The following is an 18,512-nucleotide window of genomic DNA, read 5'->3' as shown; positions in this document are numbered from 1 at the left end:
TAGGTCTCAATATGGGACACGGAAAGCTTGTGCCGGGGCAACGGTTCCTCCTTGGTCCCGATTTCCCCCCACCCCCTGCAATAGAGTAATGCTCTGGAAGAATGCAGTCCGGAGGGGAATATGTGCCGCAGCCCCAACAGGGTGCACCAACAGAAGATGCATCAGGGGCCTCTCCATCCCCATCCAGGGTGCATGGATTGAGGACACTCCCTCACAGAAGCGCCCAAGCAGACCTGTGAGAATCGGGGCACTGCGGCGGTAAGTACATACCCCCCTGCTACCCCGTGTGCGGCAGCGATGCGGTCCGGGTCCCCAGGGAGAGGCGCCGCCGACCGGGGGGTCGGCGGTGCTCGGCGGAGGATTCAGAGATGCTCCGTCGCGGCCGCCGCCGCACGTCGCCGGCAGGCCCCAGAAATTTAGTCCCCGGCTTCTTCAGCCGGAGTAGGCCGCAGTGGGCAAAATCACTCCCACGGCCGTAGCTCCGCCCCCTACATCGGCACTTCTCGTCTGGGACGAGAAGCGCCCTGCAAATCTCGGGGGCCATGTTATTTCCTCTCTCTCTGTACGGAGCCCACGCGTCTACAGAACCGCCACGCCATTTCTCTCCCCGGGGACACAGACAGGACCGTGGGTAAGCTGCTTCAAGAAAGCTTAACCCCTTCCCTGTGTATACTGCCCGGCTCTGTCTACAAAGGCACTATGTCTCAATCCAGGGAGACAAAAAAGGGTAACAAGAAGCACACAGTGTTTTTCACTGTATGTGCCACTTGCAATGCGGCCCTGCCCCGAGCTCACACTAGCCCTTTGTGTGCAGATTGTGTCTCGCCCTCTGTGCAGCCACCTCTTGCAGCCGCCGGTGCTGTCGCCGATGCCGCAGCCGTCGACCCTGTAGAACCTAGCCCCCCAGAGTGGGCAGCCTCTCTGTCACGATCTGTGGCTTCCCTAGCCAGGGCAATTGACTCCCTCCGGGGCCCCTCTCCAGGTCGGACCGCGGAGGATTCAGACGACGGTATGGATCAGTCTACCAGCAGGGGGCGTACCCGGTCACTTTCTACCCGGGGCTCTAGAAAATGTGTTCACGTTTCATCCCCTGACCATGAGCTAGCGGGCCCTTCAGTGCCTGCAAGCTCTGCTTCCCGGTCCCCTTCTCCAAACCCGGATGACTCTGAAAATGAGTCCGACATTTCCTACGTTCAGGGCTCCCCCTCCTCCCAAGAGTCTCTCGACTCTCTCATCGAGGCGGTCAACCAGACCCTGAAGGTGACTGAGGACTCCGTATCGGCACCCGAACACGCAGTGTCTTTCAAAAAGACTAAACGTGTTCAAAAGATTTTTGTCACCCTCACTTCAAGGAGATTGTACAAAAACATAGGGATCGTCCAGATAAACGTTTCATGGGACAAAAGTCCATTGAGGCCAAGTATCCTTTTTCTCGGGAACTAATCAAGGACTGGCTGCAGTCTCCCTCAGTGGACCCTGCTGTGTCACACCTCGCGTCCAAAACCATCCTGTCTCTTTCGGACGGTTCCTCCGTTAAGAACCCTTCCGATCGCCAGATTGATTATCTGGCCCGTTCCGCTTTCGAGGCCACAGGAGCCTCTCTCTTTCCATCCTTCGCCGCCTCTTGGGTGGCTAAGGCTATAGTTTCTTGGACCGAGACACTTTCCTCTACCATCCAAGTCAGTGACTTACCTCCAGAAGCCAGCATCCTGGTTAACCAGATAGCCCAGGCCGGAGATTTCATAGTCAACGCCTCTATGGACGCAGCCAATTGCGCTGCACAGGCAGCCGCCAATGCAATCTCCATCAGGAGAGCCCTGTGGCTCAGGGATTGGCGAGCAGATTCGGCTTCCAAGCGTTCTCTAACAGCCCTGCCTTACCAGGCTGGTCGGTTATTTGGAGAAAAATTGGACCAAATGATCTCGGATGCTACCGGAGGAAAAAGTAAATTTCTCCCCCAGCAAAAACCTACCCGGCCCTTTCGGTACCAGCAGCAACCTCCATTTCGGCCTTTTCGTCCCAATGCCAACTGGTCTTCCACATCCTCTACCCCCGCATCAGGACGAGGGTCGCGCGGTGGCCGAGGCACCCAGGTCTCTTACAGACCTAATCGTAACTGGAGACCCAGGCCTAAACCACCCGGGTCTAAGGGATCCACATCCCATGGATCCTCCACTCAATGACTCCTTGCAACATCCGGTGGGCACCAACAAAGTAGGCGGACGCCTGCTCTTGTTCCGTCAAGCCTGGCTCTCAGTCGTTTCCAACGAGTGGGTCAGAGAACTGGTGTCCACCGGATACAAAATAGAATTTTCCTCCCCCCCCCCCCCCCCCCCCTACGCGCCTCTTCCAGTCTTGCCCTCAAAAGTCAAAGGCCACAGCGTTTCTTCAGGCAATACGGGCACTACAAAGGGACGGAGTCATCATTCCGGTCCCCCTAGAACAAAGATTCAAGGGTTTCTATTCGAACCTATTCATGGTTCCAAAGAAGGACGGATCACTACGTCCGATCCTAGACCTGAAGCTACTAAACAAATTCGTAAAAATCCGACACTTCAGGATGGAATCCCTCCATTCTGTGGTCGCGTCCATGGAAAAAGGAGAATTCCTGGCATCCATAGACATCAAGGATGCCTACCTGCACATACCAATCTTCCCTCCGCGTCAGCAGTTCCTCCGCTTCGCTTTTCACGGGGAACACTTCCAATTTGTGGCCTTGCCCTTCGGTCTCGCCACCGCTCCCAGAGTCTTCACGAAGGTCATGGCAGCTGCCATGGCCATTCTTCATTCCAGGGGAGTGGTAGTAATTCCGTACCTGGACGACCTACTGATAAAGGGTCCTTCCTACCCAGCGTGCGAAGAGTCCGTCGTTCTCACGATGGATACTCTTTCTCGTCTGGGATGGAAGATAAACTTCGAAAAATCTTCTCCAATTCCGGCTCAACAAATCTCTTTTCTGGGGATGATACTGGACACTTCCCGCGGTCTGGTCATCCTCCCTCAAGACAAGGCTTTGGCCTTGCAGCGGGGAGCTCAGAGTCTTTCCTGTCCAGTCTCCCACTCCATTCGTGCCAGCATGCGAATTCTCGGGCAGATGGTAGCAGCCATGGAAGCGGTTCCATTTGCGCAATTCCACCTCCGTCCCCTGCATCATGCGCTACTGTCGGCTTGGGACGGCAACCCGTCCTCCCTCGACCGCCGCTTTATCCTGTCACCACGGGTCAGGAAGACCCTCAGGTGGTGGACGCTGAAGTCCTCCCTAACCCAGGGAAGGTCCTTTCTCCCAGTACGGTGGCTGGTGGTGACCACTGATGCCAGCCTCATAGGCTGGGGAGCTTTTTTTCAACCATCACACAGCCCAGGGGCGGTGGTCCACTCGAGAGTCTCGCCTTTCCATCAATCTCCTCGAGATTCGAGCTATCAGACTAGCATTGTTCCAGTTTCACCGCTTTCTGGCAGGTCACCCAGTCAGAATCCAGTCCGACAACGCCACGGCCGTGGCATACATCAACCGTCAGGGCGGAACCCGCAGCAGGACGGCTATGCTCGAGGCGAGGTGTCCCACATCCTTCATTGGGCGGAGTCAAACCATTCACCCATCTCGGCGATCCACATCCCAGGTGTGGAGAATTGGGCGGCGGATTTCCTCAGCCGCCAGGGCCTCGCCTCCGGAGAGTGGTCCCTTCACCCGGAGGTCTTCCAGCAGATTTGCCGTCGCTGGGGGACCCCGGATGTGGATCTCATGGCATCCAGGATGAACAACAAGGTTCCACGGTTCTTTGCTCGGTCCCTCGACCCACGGGCCCTCGGAGTAGACGCCCTGGTCTTGCCTTGGCGCCAATTCCGCCTCCCGTATATTTTTCCTCCTCTTCCCCTGCTACCGAGGGTCATCAAAAAGATCAGGGCAGAGGGGGTACCAGTGATTCTCGTCGCGCCAGACTGGCCGCGTCGGGCATGGTACGCCGAACTGGTTCAGCTGGTAGCCGACGTCCCCTGGCGTCTTCCAGATCGCGTGGATCTTCTTTCACAGGTCCCGATTTACCACCGGAACTCCGGGGCCCTGTCTTTGACGGCCTGGCCGTTGAGTCCTGGATTCTAGGCCAAGCGGGTTTCACTCCCAAGGTGTCCTCCACCATGATCAGGGCTAGGAAACCTGTTTCCATGCGCAGTTACCACCGTACCTGGCGAATTTTTTTCTCATGGTGCGATGCACAGGGTTGATCTCCTCTGTTATTTTCTATCCCATACTGGAGTTCCTTCAGTCTGGACTAGAGTCGGGACTTGCCCTTAGCTCCCTAAAGGGTCAGGTTTCGGCATTGTCAGTCCTTTTCCAGCGGAAGATTGCCAATGGGTTGCCGGTGAAAACTTTCTTCCAGGGAGTTTCCCGTGTGGCGCCTCCCTACAAAATGCCCTTGGATCCGTGGGATCTTAATTTAGTTCTCGGAGCTCTTCAGGAGACTCCCTTCGAACCGCTACAGGACGTTTCCTTGACCTTCCTTTCTTGGAAGGTAGTTTTCCTAGTAGCCATTACGTCCATCAGAAGGGTTTCGGAGTTGGCTGCACTCTCCTGCCACCCTCCCTTTCTAATTTTTCATCCGGACAAGGCGGTATTGAGGACCTCTCCCGTTTTTTTGCCCAAGGTCGTCTCTTCTTTCCACCTCAATGAGGAGATTGTTCTGCCTTCTTCTGTCCGGCACCAGTCCATCGCATCGAAAAGGCTCTGCACACTCTTGATGTGGTGAGGGCTCTTCGTCGGTACGTCTCGCGGACGGCTCCCTTCCGCACGTCGGATGTCCTGTTCGTACTTCCAGAGGGGCCCAGGAAGGGTTCTCCCGCTTCCAAAGCTACTCTGGCTAAATGGATTCGGTCAGCCATTCAAGAATTCTATCGTGTCAAGGGTGTTCCTATCCCAGCTGGGATCAGGGCCCATTCTACTCGGTCGGTGGGCGCCTCGTGGGCCATTCGGCACCAGGCGTCAGCACAGCAGGTCTGCAAGGCTGCGACATGGTCCAGTTTGCACACTTTTACCAAGCATTACCACATTCATTCTCTCTTCTGCAGACGCCGCCCTTGGCAGGCAAATTCTGCAAGCGGCAGTTCCTTAAGCCGTAGGCCAGTGGTACATGGGGTCTTAGCATATTGCTCCCCACCCAGGGACTGCTTTTGTACGTCCCATGGTCCTGTGTCCCCCAATGAGGCGTAGGAGAAAAGGAGATTTTTGTGTACTCACCGTAAAATCTTTTTCTCCGAGCCACTCATTGGGGGACACAGCACCCACCCTGTTAGCCTGTTTTGGCTTGTTGTTACTTCTTTGGTTTTGACATAGTTTCTTTGTTCATGCTCCTACTGCTTTACTACCGAACTGGTTGAAATGTATCCAGTGAAGGGGTGTATACTGCAGAGGAGGAGTTAATCTTTCTGTCTACTTAGTGTCCTCCTAGTGGCAGCAGCATAACACCCATAGTCCTGTGTCCCCCAATGAGTGGCTCGGAGAAAAAGATTTTACGGTGAGTACACAAAAATCTCCTTTTTGTTTTTCAGATTCAACTTTTAGGGAATCAGGGAGTTAATTCACTTTGCCTTCCCATTATTAGCGGCTGAGCGAGCAGTGTGGTGTCACCCACATTGCAACACTCAGGCCTGCTGGCAGGACACTTCTCCCCTGCGCCGTCATTGGTGCCTCAGGGTGAGTTTGGTGGCCGGTCCTTGCCGAATTTCCTCCTCACCCCTCTCCTCGGAGAGGGCTGAGAGGGAGACGGTAGTCACCAGCGGTGACCTCCCCCCTTTTCCCTAAGAGGGATGATGCCGTCTCCTAGAAGAGGGTTCTACTCTCCAGCGTCCCTGCCTTCCCTTGGGCCCCTGGACGATCCTCACCATACAGCGCTGAAGATCAAGGTAATGAAGATATACCGGGGGAAGGGGATTGTGTTTGTATTACGCGCCATTTCCACGCTGGCTCCCTTCCTTCCCCTGGACCTTTCTGAGCTGCCCTGCCGTCTATTCCAGGCGTTGTCCTCGCGCGCAGGCTCTAGCGAATCGCTATCCGCTTGCCTCCATTCAGCGCCGCGGCTCCCCTTTTTACTTTCACTTTCCCTCAGTTCGGGCCGGTCGGCCACGCCTCCTAATCGCCCACGCTTTCTTGGCGCCCAGCAATATTTTAATACAGCTCACACACCCCCTTCTGCCGCTGGACCTATCGGGTTTTTCTCTCTCTTCCCGGTCATTGGCTGTGCGCTTAACCACTCCCCCCTTCCCAACGAGGCCTCCATTCCTCCTCCATCTTGGGCTAGTGCTTCGTTAACGCCCTCCGCATTAAGTGCACGCATTTATCGTGCGCTTTTCTCCCTATCAAGGGGCCTCCTCTTCCTACCCGGTGCACTCCTCTGGTGGCACAGTCAACGGAAGGGCCCCTACTCTCACCAGACGCAGACTAGGACCTTCGTTTACCGGCCCTGTCACCACGGGTGCCAAGACTACACATAATTCCATGTCCTTTGCTAATTTAGTCCCCAACTTTGGGGCCCCCACTTCCTGACACTGTCAGACGTGGCCAATTTTCATACCGGACTAGGAACTTCTTTAATGCCAATTTCCGGTCCTGTCAATGTCGGTGCGGAGGCTTCGCATAATTATATGTACCCGTTGCCTTTTCCTCGGACCCTGTGTAGCCGCGGTCGCCTTCCGCTTAGCCACGCCCTCTTACGGGAATCTCTGCTCATTAGGGCACGTCATACCCTGAGGCCCCGTCTCCTGGCCTAATGAGAGAGTGTTTTTTCTCTCTCCCTCTCTCCTGATACACGCGCACCCCCCCCCCCCTCCCTCCACAGGGGGGGACATAGTGTATCTCTGCCTGCAGGTTGAGTGAAGATTCTAAACCGTATGAAGAATCGTGCAGCCACCATCGTCTTCCGAAGGGCACAACAGGCGTCCTTCATTAACCTACTGGTTCTGGTGACCGCCTGAACATTGACAGCTGTCTCTGTTATCAGGTAGGACCAGCTCAGACTGGTTATTTTCTCTCTTCACAAGGGCTTAGCTCTCCCAGCTGTAGCCCTAGCCTATTACGTATGCCCAATCTCTGGGAGGCCCATTCCTGTCTCTATAATCCGCGATGCTTGTGCCATCCATACAAGAGCAGTGGCATTCAAAGAAACCCTCTAACACCCGGGATGAGAGCACTCCCCTCCTTCCAGAGTGGGCTGTTGCCAGGCCACAGTCGGTCTCAGATCTGACCAAACTCTCCCAGTCCCTGGTCCAGGTCCTGGAGCGTCCTACACATTTGTCTTCTGCCACCAGTGCTCCGAACACCTCTCACAGTGATTCGCACGCACCAGACTGCGACCTTCATAGGGACAGATGGCGTACAAACCAAAAGAACCGGCTGGTTCCTCTACTTTCTCCTGGATGCATTCCTCATCCCATGCCCCTCCCTGGAGGTGGTTTTTGGGTCAGATATGGATTCCCAGTCTGAGTCCGATACGGACCAGACCTGAAAGATGCAGGATACGCTCAATAGCCTCATCTTGGCAAAATACCAAATTTCTGAACCTACGGGAGGATGAGGCTCCTGCTCACGAGCACTCCGTTACTCTCAAATGGGTAAAAATGGTTTTTCCCGGAATTTTCCCTGATCACAGGGAACTTGTCATGACTATGTCTAAACACTGGGAACACTCTGAAAAGCGCCTCCCAGGTAGGAGGAAGCTACACATCCTCTACCCCTTTAGACCAGGCCTTCTTGATAAATGGGCAGAATCCATAAGGTGGATCCGCCGCCTTCTCGCCTGTCTTCCTAGACAGCCTTGTCTCTACTGATCAGTGCATCCCTTAAGAATTCTACAGATAAACAGATTGAATCCTTTAAGTCACCCTTGGAGGCGGCTGGCGTCTCTCTCTCTCTGTCCCACATTTGCCTACACCTGGGTGTCAAATTCCATGTCTGTTGGGGCAAGAATACTTCGTCAAGGTATTCTAGCGGCCATTCCTCCGGATGGGAGGCCAGATCAGATGGCCCATGCCAGCAAATATCTCGTGTCCGCTCCCCTTTTGATGTGGCTGGTTGTTCCGTCACGACTACCGGCTGCATCGTTGCCATTCGTCGCATTCTCTGGACTCACTGGTTTTGCCTCCCAAGTCTCTAGATCTTTTGGATCCAAGCTGGATCAATAGTTTCGGATGCCACTGGCGGGGAAAAACACCTTGCTTTTCCGGGCCAAACCTAATGTCCTTTTAATAGGAATGGGTTGCTTCAACCTCGAGAGAGAGAGAGCGACTTCCGGCTTCAATATCGACCGTTCTTCTCCCCAGAAAGAAGTTTCCTTTTGGTTTTTTTGCCCGTCAAGACATATGTCGCAGGCCCCAGCAGTTCTTCAGGCAGTCTTTACCTGCCATTCACAGAAGTGATCGTACCCGTCCCCAGGAACGTACTGTTCTCGGGGTTCTATTCTATTCTTTCTTAGTCACGAAGAAAGGCGGAATGCTCCTCCGTTTTTAGTCCTCAAGTGGTTTGCCGGTCACGTTCAGTCCTGTCTTTTCAGGACTATGTAACTAAGTTCGGTAATCACTTTCATGGACTCGGGAGAATTTCTCACATTCTTGTGTGTTTAGCTTCAGAGGCTCCTATGATGTGCGATCCAGGAGGGTCCTTATCAGTTCACGGCCCTCCCCTTCATCCTAGCCTCTGCTCCCAGACTATTTACGTCATGGCAGTGGTCAGGGTCATTCTTCTATCCAAGGGATTTTTCATATTTCCCTACTTAAACGAGCTTCTGATCAATGAGCCATCCCGCTGAGACTGCAACCAGAGTCTTCAGTTTATTCTACATATCCGGGTCCATCTCAGCTAGATTATAAACAGAGTAAAGTCCTCCCTCACATTTGCTCAGTACTTGGTGTTTCTAGGTATGGGTTCGACATGACCCAAGCCCGTCTCTTCCTTTCAATGGAGAAGGTTGTTCATCCCTATGCCAGGGGTTTTCTGTACTCTAAAGTGATCAGCTTCTCTTCTCCTATGGTCCTGCATAGGAGTTCTAGGGGAAATGGATTGTCGCCTCGGAAACCGTTCCTTTTGCCCAGTTCCATGCCCGCCCCTTCAGCGCGCTCTCTGGTCATCTCCACGGACAATCCTGTGCTTCTTCCTCTGAGTGAGGCAGTCCCTCATCTGGTGACGCCGTCGGCATCAGTCCTATAAAGGAAGTTCCTCTTTCCTCTCTAGTAGCAGGTTTTCACCAACAACGCCATTCTCATCTTTTGTGGAGCCGTTTTTTCTTCGTCACACAGCGCAGGGCCACTGGAACGCCCAAGAGACAAGGCCATGGTTTACATAAACCGTTAAGGCCGTACTCGCATCAAACAAGTGAAGTCAGAGTTAACAAGGATTCTGCGAGAGGCAGAGCGTAATGTTTCCGCCATATCAGCCGTGCACATTCCGAGGGTAGGAAACCGGGCAATCAATTTTCTGAGCCATCTGGGTGTCTCTTCGGGCAGCTAATGGCTCAGCCCCGTTGTCATCATCCATATATGCTGAAATGGGGCTCTCCGGACGTTGTCCTTGTGGCTTCTTGGATAAACCACAAGGTTCCTTGGTTCGTAGCCAGATCCCGGGACCTGCTAGCCACCTGCTGCGATGCTCTAGCAATATCGTGGTCACAATTCCATCTGCTCTCTCCTTTCCCGTCTCTCCCCTTGGCCCGAGAGTTGTGAAAAGGATAAAGGAAGAAGGGATCCCTATATTCCTGTTAGCTTCGGATTGGCCAAGAAAGGCCCGGTGAATATGTTCATAGACGCCCCTGGGAAGCTTCAAGGCCGTCCAGATCCTCTCTCTCAAGGTTCCCTCTTCCATCAGAGTTCATAGTCTCTGTCTTTAAAGGGAACCTGTCACCACGTTTTTGGAAGATGGGATAAAAATAGCGTTAAATAGGGGCAGAGGTGGGCGTTACATTAGTGTGTTTGTTATGCGTTTATTACCCACCTAAGTTGCCGAAATACCTTTGCAAAGTCTCCGTTTTCGCCTGTCAATCAGGCTGGTCTGGTCAGATGGGCGTTGTCTTCCCCCAGATTTTGCGTAGTTTTCCGTTGGTGGCGTAGTGGTGTGCGCATGCCCAAGGTCCCGAATCCTCTGCCAGGGGATTTCAAAGAGCGCGGTGTCCGTTATTGCATTGGTGATCGGTGGGCGCGGCCATCTTCCTTTGGCCGCGCGTGCGCAGAAGCGGCGCTCTGCTGGCCGCGGCATCAGGAAAATGGCCGCGGGATGCCGCGCGTGCGCAGATGGATATCGCGGCGGCCATTTTCCTGAAGCCGCGGCCAGCAGAGCGCCGCGGCAAGCAGAGCGCCGCTTCTGCGCACGCGCGGCCAAAGGAAGATGGCCGCGCCCACCGATCACCAATGCAATAACGGACACCGCGCTCTTTGAAATCCCCTGGCAGAGGATTCGGGACCTTGGGCATGCGCACACCACTACGCCACCAACGGAAAACTACGCAAAATCTGGGGGAAGACAACGCCCATCTGACCAGACCAGCCTGATTGACAGGCGAAAACGGAGACTTTGCAAAGGTATTTCGGCAACTTAGGTGGGTAATAAACGCATAACAAACACACTAATGTAACGCCCACCTCTGCCCCTATTTAACGCTATTTTTATCCCATCTTCCAAAAACATGGTGACAGGTTCCCTTTAACAGCATGGCCGTTGAGGCCATAGTTCTGGGGGAGGCTGGTTTTTCCCCATCTGGTCATTCAGACCATGATTGGGACCGGGAAACCAGCATCCTTGCGTATCTACTACAAATACTGAAAGGCCTTCTTTTGGTGGAGTATGGACAAGGGTCTGGTCCCTATGTCCGTTTTCCTTTCATTCTTGGTTTTCTTCAAGGAGTCGCCCACCTGGCTCCTCCTTATTATCCTCCGATAAATCCATGGGATTTTAATCTTGTCTTAGGCGCACCGCAGCGCGCCCCTGTTTTAGCCCATTCAACACATGACATTTCTCGTTGTTCAATTATGTCCATCAGGAGAGTTTTCAAGTTAGCGGCATTGTCCTGTCAGGACAAGGTGGTTCTCGGGCCTGGCCCTTCCTTTCTTCCCGAGGTGGTCTTTTCCTTGCTCATTAACAAAGTCATTGACCTTCCTTCTGTGTCTCTCCAGTCCATCCCCTGGAGAAGCCCCTCTACATGCTGGATTCCGACACAGCTCTCAGAGTCTACCTTTCAAGGACTGCTCCCTTTCGTCAATCTGACTCCCTGCTCATCATCTCTGAAGGTTGCATTAAAGGGCTCCTAGCTTCTAGTTTCTCTATTGCTGTTAGGCATTCCGCGTTCAGGACAAACAGCCTCTTCCGACAGTGCAGGCTCCTTCCGGGGGTGAAGGCTCACTCCGCCCTGCGGTGGGGGCCTCCTAGGCTGTTCGTTACCAGGATTTGGCTTTCCAGACTGGAAGGCCGCAACCTGGTCATCTTTGTCTTCTTTTGTTAGTCTGTACAGGGTTCATACCATGCCTCGTCTGATGCAGGTCTCGGAAGGAAGGTGCTGCAGGTGGCGGTTTTGTACCGACTGACCTGAGCCCATTTATTCCTTGAATCTTCCTGTTTCCCACCCTAGGGACTGCTTTGGGACGTCCCATGGTTACCTGTGTCCCCCAATGAAGCGATAGAGGGATTTTTGGTACTCACCTTAAAATCTCTTTCTTGGAGCCTTCATTGGGGGACACAGCACCCTCCCTAACTATTTACCATTAATGTACCTCCGTTGTTGCATTGGCACATATGTGGTACCATTATTTGGTATGTTGTACCATTATTTGATCTGTGCCTCCGTTGTTGGATTGGTACATATGTTGAGTTTTGGTTGCTTCTCCTACTGCTTTAACACTAACTGAGGTACTTCCTGCCTGTCGGTGGGTGTATACTGTAGAGGAGGAGCTATTTTCCTTTTTTTGCATAGTGTCAGCCTCCTAGCGACAGCAGCATACACCCCATGGTTACCTCTGTCCCCCGATGAAGGCTCCAAGAAAGAGATTTTACGGTGAGTACCAAAAATCCCTCTTTTTTTTTTTTTTTTTTCCTCAAACGTTCAGTAGGAGGCGTTCTTCAGCATCTTTATCTGGAAGTAGTAGTTCATCTTCCTCATCCCGATCACCGCCGCCACCTCCTAAGAAGCAGCCCAAAAGAATTTCCTCCAGCCCCCCACGCAAGCCACGCCGCTCCTCTCCATCTGCTAGTCCTCCAAGGAGACGTTTCAGACAGTCTCCACCTCCAAGCCCACCACAGAAAAGGCGGTCTCCCTCACCACAGCAGTTATCGCGTACAAGGAAGCCTAGAGGTTCTATTTCACCTGCTCGTACTTCAGGTAATCACAAACTATTGCCATTGTTAATAGAACTTCTGTAATCTTTTGTGTTCTGTGGATGAAGTTTTTTTGCTATCCTAATTTACATTAAGCTTTTGTTGTTTTTTATTACAGCCTCAAAACACAAAATGGTAGAGAAGCGGAAATCTCCTTCACCTCCCCCAAAACCACGCAAAAGGGAAATATCGGAGTCTGGTAGGTCATGATACATTTGTTTAGTGTGACTCAAATCACCTATAGCATTACATGTGAGCTCAATATTATTGCCAAGAGGTGTCACTTAACTGCATCCACCTTGACAGTGCACATCACCGCTGTATCTATTCCCTTCACTGAGTTCAGTGGCCATGCCAAGGTAGATGTTTCAGGTCCACTTTAACCCTTTCAACCCCAGGTGTTTCTTTTAATGATCCCCTTCTTCCAAGAGCCATAATTTTTTAAATTTATTTATCAAATTTTATCATGTGACTCACTAGAAAGTGGGAAAAAAATTCCGAGTGCATTGAAATTGCAAAAATAAAAAAGTGCAATTACACTGATTTTTCATTTACCATATTCACTATATGGTAAAACTGACCTGGCAATATCATTTTCCAGGTCAGTACAAGTACGCAGATAGCAAATATGTATTTTTTTGCTTTTGCCGCCTTTTTCCAAGACCTGTAAAATTTTTCATTTTTCGGGGTCTGGCGTTGTGAAGACTTATTTCTTTATCGCTTCATTGGGGGACACAGGCAACCATGGGTGTATGCTGCTGTCGCTAGGAGGCTGACACTATGCAAAAAAAGAAAATAGCTCCTCCGCAGTATACACCCACCGACAGGCACAAAATACCTCAGATTAAGCTTGGTGTCTGTAGGAGGCAGACCTGGATCTGATCCCAGATCCGTCTTTTCCTTTTCAGGTCACCTGTTGTGTTTTATTAATCTTTTTCCTTTGTCTTTCAGGTTCTTCAGCTTCAGGGTAACAGGGTGTAATGTCTCACCCTGTTTTTCCACACTCATGCGACCGCGAGAGCAGTGTGCTGTCACCCACTCTCGGACCCACAGGCAGAACATTATCCCCTGTTACCATTACTGGTGTTTCAGGGTGATTACTGGTGGCCAGTCCTTGCCTTTTCCCCTCCTCACCCCTCTCCTCGGAGAGGGCTGAGAGGAAGACGGTGGTCACCAGCGGGGACCCTCCCCCCTTCTTGTAAGGAGTTGATGCCGTCTTCTGCACCGTCCGGAGACGGTGTGGGAAGGAGGATCCCAGTTTTCCAGTGACCCTCACCCACCCTGAGGGCTCCTGATGTGATCCTCGTCAGTAAAGAGGGATTTGGGACTCACCTTTTACAGTTATGTCCCTTACTCTGTCCCCGGCAGCTACCCGCCTGCCTCACTGTTTACCCATGACAGAACTGCGCACAGAATGTGGCGTCTCTGAACAACAGCGGCCATCTTTTTCTTCATGCTAGTGCTTTGTTAACGCCCCCCCACATTAAGCGCACGTAATTATCGCACGCTTTTTTCCCTATCAAGGGACCTCCTCTCACTGCCTGGTGCACTACTCCGGCGGCACAGCAAATAGGAGAGCCCCTACTCTCTGATACCGTCAGACATGGCCTATTTTCATACCGGACTACGACCTTAATTAACGCCATTTTCCGGTCCTGCCATTGCAGGTGCCGAGGCATCACATAATTGCATGTCCTCTATTAATTTAGCCCCCGACTTTGGGCCTTCTCCCGGACTCTGTAGCCATGGCCCGGCCAATAAGCGATCGCCATCCGCATAGCCACGCCTCCTTGCTGGACTCTCGGCTAATTAGGGCACGCCGTACGCTGAGGCCCCGTCTCCTGGCCTAATAAGAGAGTGTGTTTTCTCTATCCCTCTCTCCCGAGATGCCCCCCTCCGGGGGGACATAGTGCATCTCTGCCTGCAAAGTGTGTGAAGATCCGAAAGCGTATGAAGAATAGTGCAGTCACCATCGTCTAAAGGGCACAACAGGCATCCATCACTAACCTGCACTGGATCCTGGGGTACACTGCAGCCTGATCAGTGACAGCGCCGTCTCTGTTATCAGGTAGGACCAGCCCAGAGCTCACTTCACAAGGGCTTAGCTCTCCCCAGCTGTAGCCCTAGTCTATCACTTATGTCCATTCTCAGTGAGGCCCATTCCTGTCCCTATAATCTTGACGCCTGTGCCATCTGTAAAAGAAAAGTGGCATTCAGAGAAACCCTATAATGCCCGGGATGAGAGCACTCCCCTCCCTCCGTAGTGGGCTGTTGCCATATCACACTCGGTCTCAGATCTGACTAAAGTCCGCAGTCCCCGGTCTACAGTAGGTCCTGGAGCGACCTCCACGTTTGTTTTCTGCCACCAGTGCTCCAAACACCTCTCACGGTGATTCACAGGGACAAATCGGGTACAAAGCAAAGGAAGCTGCGGGTCCCTCTACTTTCTCCTGGATGCATTCCTCATCCCATGCCCCCTCCTCGGAGGCGGTTTTTGGGGTTGGATATGGATTCCCAGTCTGAGTCCGATACGGACCAGACCTGAAAGATGCAAGATATGCTCAATAGCCTCATCTTGGCAAATTACCAAAATTCTGAACCTAATGAAGGACGAGGCACCTGCTCAGGAGCACTCCGTTGCTTTCTAAGGGGTAAAATGTCCTTCCCGGAGTTTTCCCTAATCTCAGGGAAGTTGTCATGATTATTTCTAAACACTGGGAACACCCTGAAAAGCGCTTCCCAGGTAGGAAGAGGCTACACATCCTCTACTCCTTTACCCCAGACCTTGATAAATGGGCGGAATCCCTAATGTGGATCCGCTGGCTTCTCGCCTGACTTCCAAGACAGCCTTGTCTCTACCGATCAGTGCATCGCTTAGGGACTCTACAGATAGACAGATTGAATCCTTTGCTAAGTCAGCCTTTGAAGCAGCTGGCGCCTCTCTGTCCCATATTTGCCTACACCTGGGTGTCAAAATCCATGTCTGCCGGGGCAAGAGTGATTACTCAGGGTATTCTAGCGGCAGCTTCTCCGGATGGGATGCCAGATCTGGCATATCAGATTGCCCATGCCGGCAAAATATCTCGTGACCTCTCCCTTTTGATGCGGCTGGTTGTTCCGCCATGGCTACTAGCAACATTGTTGCTATACACTCCAAGGCTCTAGACCTTTTGGATCCAAGCTGTATCAAAAAATTTCGGATGCCAATGGCAGGAAAAGCACCCCGCTTTCCCGGTCCAAGTGTAAATGTCCTTTTAATAGGAAAAGGTTGTTTCAATCTCGAGAGAGATGGTGACTTCCAGCTACAAAACCGACTTTTCTTCTCCCCCAGGAAGAAGTTTCTTTCTGTTTCGCCCGCCAAGACATACGTCGCAGGCCCCAGGAGTTCTTCAAGCTATACTTTCCGTACCACGCACAGGAGTGATCGTACCCATCCCCAGAAACGTACGGTTTTCGGGGTTCTACTCTATTCTTTTCATAGTCATGAAGGAAGACGGACCGCTCCCTCCGTTTTTGCACCTCGAGCGGTTTACCTGTCACGTTCGGTTCTGTCTATTCAGGGCCGAGTCCCTACGGTCGGTTATCATTTCCATGGACTCGGGAGAATTCTTCACATTCCTGTTTGTGTTTAGTATCAGAGGTTCCTATAGTGTGCGATCCAGGAGGGTCTTTATCAGTTCACGGCCCTTCCTTTCGACCTGGCCTCTGGTCCCAGACTAGTCAGGTCATGGAAGCGGTCATGGACATCATTCTCTCCAGGGGATTTTTCATATTTCCCTACTTGGACAATCTTCTGATCAAGGAGCCGTCCCGCCAAGACTGCAACCTGAGTCCTCAGTTTACAGGATACTCTGGTCCATCTCGGCTAGATTATAACAGAGAGAAGTTCTCCCTCTCCTTTGCTCAGCATCTGGTGTTTCTAGGTATAAGGTTCGTCACGACCCAAGCCCGTGTTTACTTTCTAAAGGAGAGGTTTTTTTATCCCTCTGCCTGGGAATCCGTACTCTAAAGCATCCAGCTTCGCTCTTCCTACGGTCGTGCATGAGAGTTCAAGGGGAAAGGGATTGTCGCCATGGAAGCTGTTCCTTTTGCCCAGTTCCATGCCTGTCCTCTTCAGCTGGCCATCTGGTCGTCTCCCTGGTGGATCCCGTGCTTCTACCTCTCGGGGTGAGGCAGTCCCTCACTTGGTGACGCTGTCGGAATCAGTCCTATGAAGGAAGTCCTTCCTTCCTTTCTGGTAGCAGGTCATCACCACCTACGCCAGTCTCATTTGGGGAGCCGCTGTTTTCTTCGTCACACAGCGCAGGGCCACTGGAATGCCTAAGAGGCCTCTCTCACAGTCAATCTGAAGATCAGGGCAATTTTTTCTTTGCCCTTCGCCACTGGCATTCTCTCTTTCCAAGCCAGCCGGTCTGCATACAGTCGGACAACGCCATGGCCGAGGCTTACATAAACAAGTTATGATAGAGGTAACAAGGATTCTGCAATGGGCAGAACGTCACATTTCCACCATGCCAGGGGTAGAAAGTCGGGCAACTGATTTTCTGAGCCATCAGGGTCTCGTTTCAGGCGGGTGATTGCTCAGCCCCGCCGTCTTCGTCCAGAGAAATGGGGCTCCTCGGACGTCGTCCTCATGGCGTATCAGAGAAACCACGAGATTCCTTGGTTCGTAGCCAGGTCCTGGGATCCGCAAGCCAGCTCTTGAGATGCTCTAGTAATATCGTGGTCACAATTCCAACTGCCTTATCTTTTTCCGTCTCTCCTCTTGTCCGAGTGTCGTGAAAAGGATAAAGGAAGAAGGGATCCCTATAATCCTGACAGCTCTGGACTGGCCAAGAAGGGCCCGGTGAACATGTTCATGGACGTCCCTTGGAAGCTTCCAGGCCGCCCAGATTTTCTCTCTCTCTCTCTCTCTCTCTCTCTCTCTCTCTCTCTGTCTCTGTCTCTGTCTCTCTCTGTCTCTCTCTGTCTCTCTCTCTGTCTCTCTCTCTCATCCTTGCATATCTACTACAAATACTGATAGGCCTTCTTCCGGTGGAGTGTGGACAAGGGTTTGGTCCCTATGTCCTTTTCTCTCTCCCTTCCAGTCTTGGTTTTATACAAGCTGATCTTCACTTGGCTCTATCGTTTCTGTCAATTCTGTTCCAAGGAAGTCTGGCTTCTTGTTCCCAGGTAAAGGACCTTCAAGGAGTCGCCCACCTGGTACCTCCTTATCGTCTTCATATAGATCCATGGGTTTTTAACCTTGTCTTTGGCGCACTGCAGCCCGCTCCTGTTTTTTTTTTTTAACCTTTAATATTTATTTTATTTTCAAACAATAACACATAACAACAAAAACATACATTATTTCCATTACAAATTATAATAATAATAAAGAAAAAAAAAAAATTAAAAACATTTCCAACAGCTGTGTTAGGACAAATAGTATTTACTCACAGTCCAGGTTTGCCAAATCTTTGCTACATTTTTTCTCCTACTGCGAGACTGAGACAACATTAATTCATATTTACCGTTCACATTCAGCTTTTCGGTCAGCTCTTTTAGGGTTGGAGGAAAGGTCTCCTTCCAATTTCTAGCCACCAGTGTCCGAGCCACTATCAATATATGTGATATCAACCCTCTAATTTGTTTAGGAAATATTTCCAAACCGATGTGTAAAATCGCCATTGAGGGTGTAATTTGTGCCATTGCCCCTGTAATCTCCATAATCAGCTTCAACACACCGCCCCAGAAGCATAAAAGCCTGCTCCTGTTGAGCGCATTCAAGACATCACGTTTTTTCTCCTGTCTTGGACAGTTGTCTTAAATTACGTCCATCAGGAGAGTTTGAGTTAGCGGCATTGTCCTGCTGTTCCCCACTCCTGATTCTATATCAGGACAAGGTAGTTCTCAGGCCTGTTCCTTCCTTTCAACCCAAGGTGGTCTTGTCATTGCTCATTGATGAAGACATTGTCCTTCCTTCTGTGTCTCTCCGGTCCATCTCCTGGAGAAGTCCCTCTACAAGCTGGATCCCGTCACAGCTATCCAAGTCTACCTTTCAAGGACTGCTCCCTTTCGTCAATCTGATGCCCTGTTCGTCATCTCTGAGGGTTTTCTTAATGGACTCCTATCTTCTAAGTTCACTATTGCCATGGAGGCATTCCGCGTTCAGGACAAACAGCCTCTTCCGGAG

General features: G+C 51.7%; 1 protein-coding gene across 10 annotated transcripts in view; it reads left to right on the top strand.

The window, feature by feature from the left end:
• SRRM1 (serine and arginine repetitive matrix 1) overlaps window positions 1-18,512 on the top strand; it is an 85,215-nt gene that overhangs the window by 30,971 nt on the left and 35,732 nt on the right. For 7 of the 10 annotated variants that reach the window (XM_077295906.1, XM_077295910.1, XM_077295904.1 and 4 more), the window contains 2 exons: window positions 12,073-12,344; window positions 12,459-12,539. In XM_077295906.1, coding sequence (XP_077152021.1) covers window positions 12,073-12,344; window positions 12,459-12,539 — 353 coding nt within the window. The remainder of the gene's footprint in view (window positions 1-12,072; window positions 12,345-12,458; window positions 12,540-18,512) is intronic. The other 3 variants (XM_077295907.1, XM_077295905.1, XM_077295909.1) reach the window with 1 other exon arrangement.

The sequence above is a fragment of the Ranitomeya variabilis genome, chromosome 3 (genome assembly GCF_051348905.1).
Source record: "Ranitomeya variabilis isolate aRanVar5 chromosome 3, aRanVar5.hap1, whole genome shotgun sequence".
NCBI lineage: Eukaryota > Metazoa > Chordata > Amphibia > Anura > Dendrobatidae > Ranitomeya > Ranitomeya variabilis.
This window is presented reverse-complemented; position numbering and strand designations above follow the sequence as displayed.